Genomic DNA, 2622 nt, shown 5'->3' on the forward strand with positions numbered 1-2622 from the left:
GTGCTCTTTGATCTTCATCAGTAAGTATTTTAAGTCCTCTTCACTTTCAACAAGCAAGGTTGTATCATCTGCATATCACAGGTTGTTAATGCGTCTTCCTCCAATCCTGATACCAAGTTTTTCTTCATAGAACCCAGCTTCTTGGATTATTTGCTCAGCATACAGGTTGAATAAGTAAGGTGAAAGAATACAACCCTGTAACTCACCTTTCTTTATTTTAAATATGGGTTATTAATATTGAAGTTTAAATTATTGATAGAAGCAAAATTTTATTCTAGTTTGTGGGTATTTATTGTCTTTGTTAGATAACTAGGCTTAGTACTTTAAGTCTACTTAGTCAATGTTCCCATGTTCTATTCAAACAACTGCCTCTTGGTCCATGTACAGATTCCTCATGAGCACAATTAGTGTTCAGGAATACTCATACTTCACAATATTGTCCATAGCTTGTCATGATCCACACAATCGAAAGCCTTTGTGTAGTCAATAAAGCACAGGTAAACATCTTTCTGATATTCTCTACTTTCAGCCAAGATCCATCACACATCAGCAGTGATATCCCTTGTTCCATGACCTCTTTTGAATCCGGCTTGAATCTCTGTCAAAAAAATTTTTCTATACCAGTATGCATTAATTTTGTTATTGGAGTCCTGGTGTGGCACTGGACTGCTAACTGCAAACTTGGTGGTTCAGTCCCACCAGCCACTCCTTGGAAACCCTATGCAGGACCACTGTAAGAATCTACTGGATGGTGTAATAATAACTTTACAATTAGGGGGGGAAATGTAATAAAAAAATAAGCGCTATAATTTGAAAAATGGAGATTTGAAGTCTAACGTGTATGTGTGTTGTTTTTTTTCCCTTCAATTTTAGTCATCATTCCCCGGATTGAACGAACCCTTTCTTACATTATCACAGAGCTGGATGAGAGAGAGCGAGAAGAGTTCTATAGGTTTGTTGGGATTGGCAGTTGAATACTTTAGTTTTCCACACCTTTTTGCTAAGTGTCTAGTGGACTTATGCTCTTTGGAACTCAACTTACATTTATTCTCATAAATCAGAAGCATGGAGTAATATTACCAAAAATTATGGAGACAAATCTATGTCAAGTTCATGAACATACTTAAAACATGGCATTCCCAAAAGCTTTCAACAGGCTTGACTAGTCTTTAAAAAGAAACAGTGATTCAGATTAGATGTCCTACATATAAATAGGGTAAACTAATGAATCAGTCAGTCAGTAATATGTGTTGCTTGTTAATATGTTCTAGGAGAAAGTATACTTGAACTCTGATAGCGTAGTGGTTACGAATCGGCCTGCAAACCATAAGGTCAGCAGTTTGAAACTACCAGCTGTTCCGCAGGAGAAAGATGAGGTTTTCTGCTCCCGTAAAGATTTACAGCCTTGGAAACCCTGTACAGGGTCACTATGAGTCGGAACCAACTCCATGGCATATAACAACTACTACTATTAGTTCGCATAGTACTTGGGGAGGAATTATGCAAATATACACATAGTTTGTGACACTTACAGCCAGTTGTTGTTATCGGTTCCAACTCATTGTAACCCTGTAGAGGGTTTCCAAGAAGCTGGTGGGTTTGAACTGCTGACTCTGAGCCAGTACAGGCAAATAAATACTAAATAGGTGGATCAGGGATCTGTGGTTTAGAGAGGTGAGAAAGAGGTGAAGGCAGGTGTATTCAGGAAGATAGGGAAGTTGTGGGCCTTGAGTAGCAACTGCTCAGATTCATCTTATTAAAGGCATTTAGCTTTTGTCCCTTAATGACTTGCAAATTTGTGATAGAGATTATTCGTGTTGCATGAGCCAACATTTTAATAACTGTTTGAATGCTCAAATTAGTTCCACTAGAGAATCAGTTGTTTAACTTGGAACATGAAGTTTCACTTAAAACATTGGAAGTATTTTTTAATATGGGTTATTAATAATGAAGTTTAAATTATTGATAGAAGCGAAATTTTGTTCTAGTTTGTGGGTATTTATTGTCTTTGTTAGATAATTAGGCTTAGTACTTTAAGTCTACTTAGTACTAAAAGAAACACTATGGCACACAGTAGTCAGATAATCTCCCCCCTTACCTTTACAGGTTAAAGAAAATACAGGAGAAGAAAAAGATTCTCAAGGAAAAATCTGAGAAGGACTTGGAGCAGCGCAGAGCAACTGGAGAAGTGATAGAACCTGCAAATCTTCTGGCTGAGGAGAAGGATGAGGACCTTCTGTTTGAATAGCCTCTCCCTTATCTGTCTGTTCAGAAATCCTAACTCTGGCTCCAATTCAATTCAGTGTGTAGGGTTGGTATGTGTGCCTATTTATTTATTTTGGGCCTAAGAATCTCACTGGTGTTAAAATTTCCCAGGTTGGGAAGTTTAGGGATTACTTCTGCAACCTCACAGTTCAGCCATGATATCAGAGATGTATAGAATTTAGGATTTGCCACATGGAAGTTACCAACACTCCATTTCCATCTGTTACAAGTGATTTGCATACCAAGCTTATTAGGAAATGCCACCAGAGAAGAAACATCAGTGGTCTCAGGCCGTGTACCACTGTGCACCCCTTGTTCCTGCCACCATGCACCTAGGCACTCTTGTCTGATAGTGCT

The 2622-nt window shown here is 38.2% G+C and overlaps 1 protein-coding gene across 1 annotated transcript in view; it reads left to right on the forward strand.

The window, feature by feature from the left end:
- ATP6V1D (ATPase, H+ transporting, lysosomal 34kDa, V1 subunit D) overlaps positions 1-2295 on the forward strand; it is a 30590-nt gene extending 28295 nt beyond the window's left edge. The window contains exons 8-9 of the mRNA XM_006873055.1: positions 874-952; positions 2107-2295. Coding sequence (XP_006873117.1) covers positions 874-952; positions 2107-2248 — 221 coding nt within the window. The 3' untranslated portion in view covers positions 2249-2295. The remainder of the gene's footprint in view (positions 1-873; positions 953-2106) is intronic.
- Positions 2296-2622: the final 327 nt, after the last annotated feature.

This window comes from Chrysochloris asiatica, unplaced genomic scaffold, assembly GCF_000296735.1.
Source record: "Chrysochloris asiatica unplaced genomic scaffold, ChrAsi1.0 scaffold00221, whole genome shotgun sequence".
NCBI lineage: Eukaryota > Metazoa > Chordata > Mammalia > Afrosoricida > Chrysochloridae > Chrysochloris > Chrysochloris asiatica.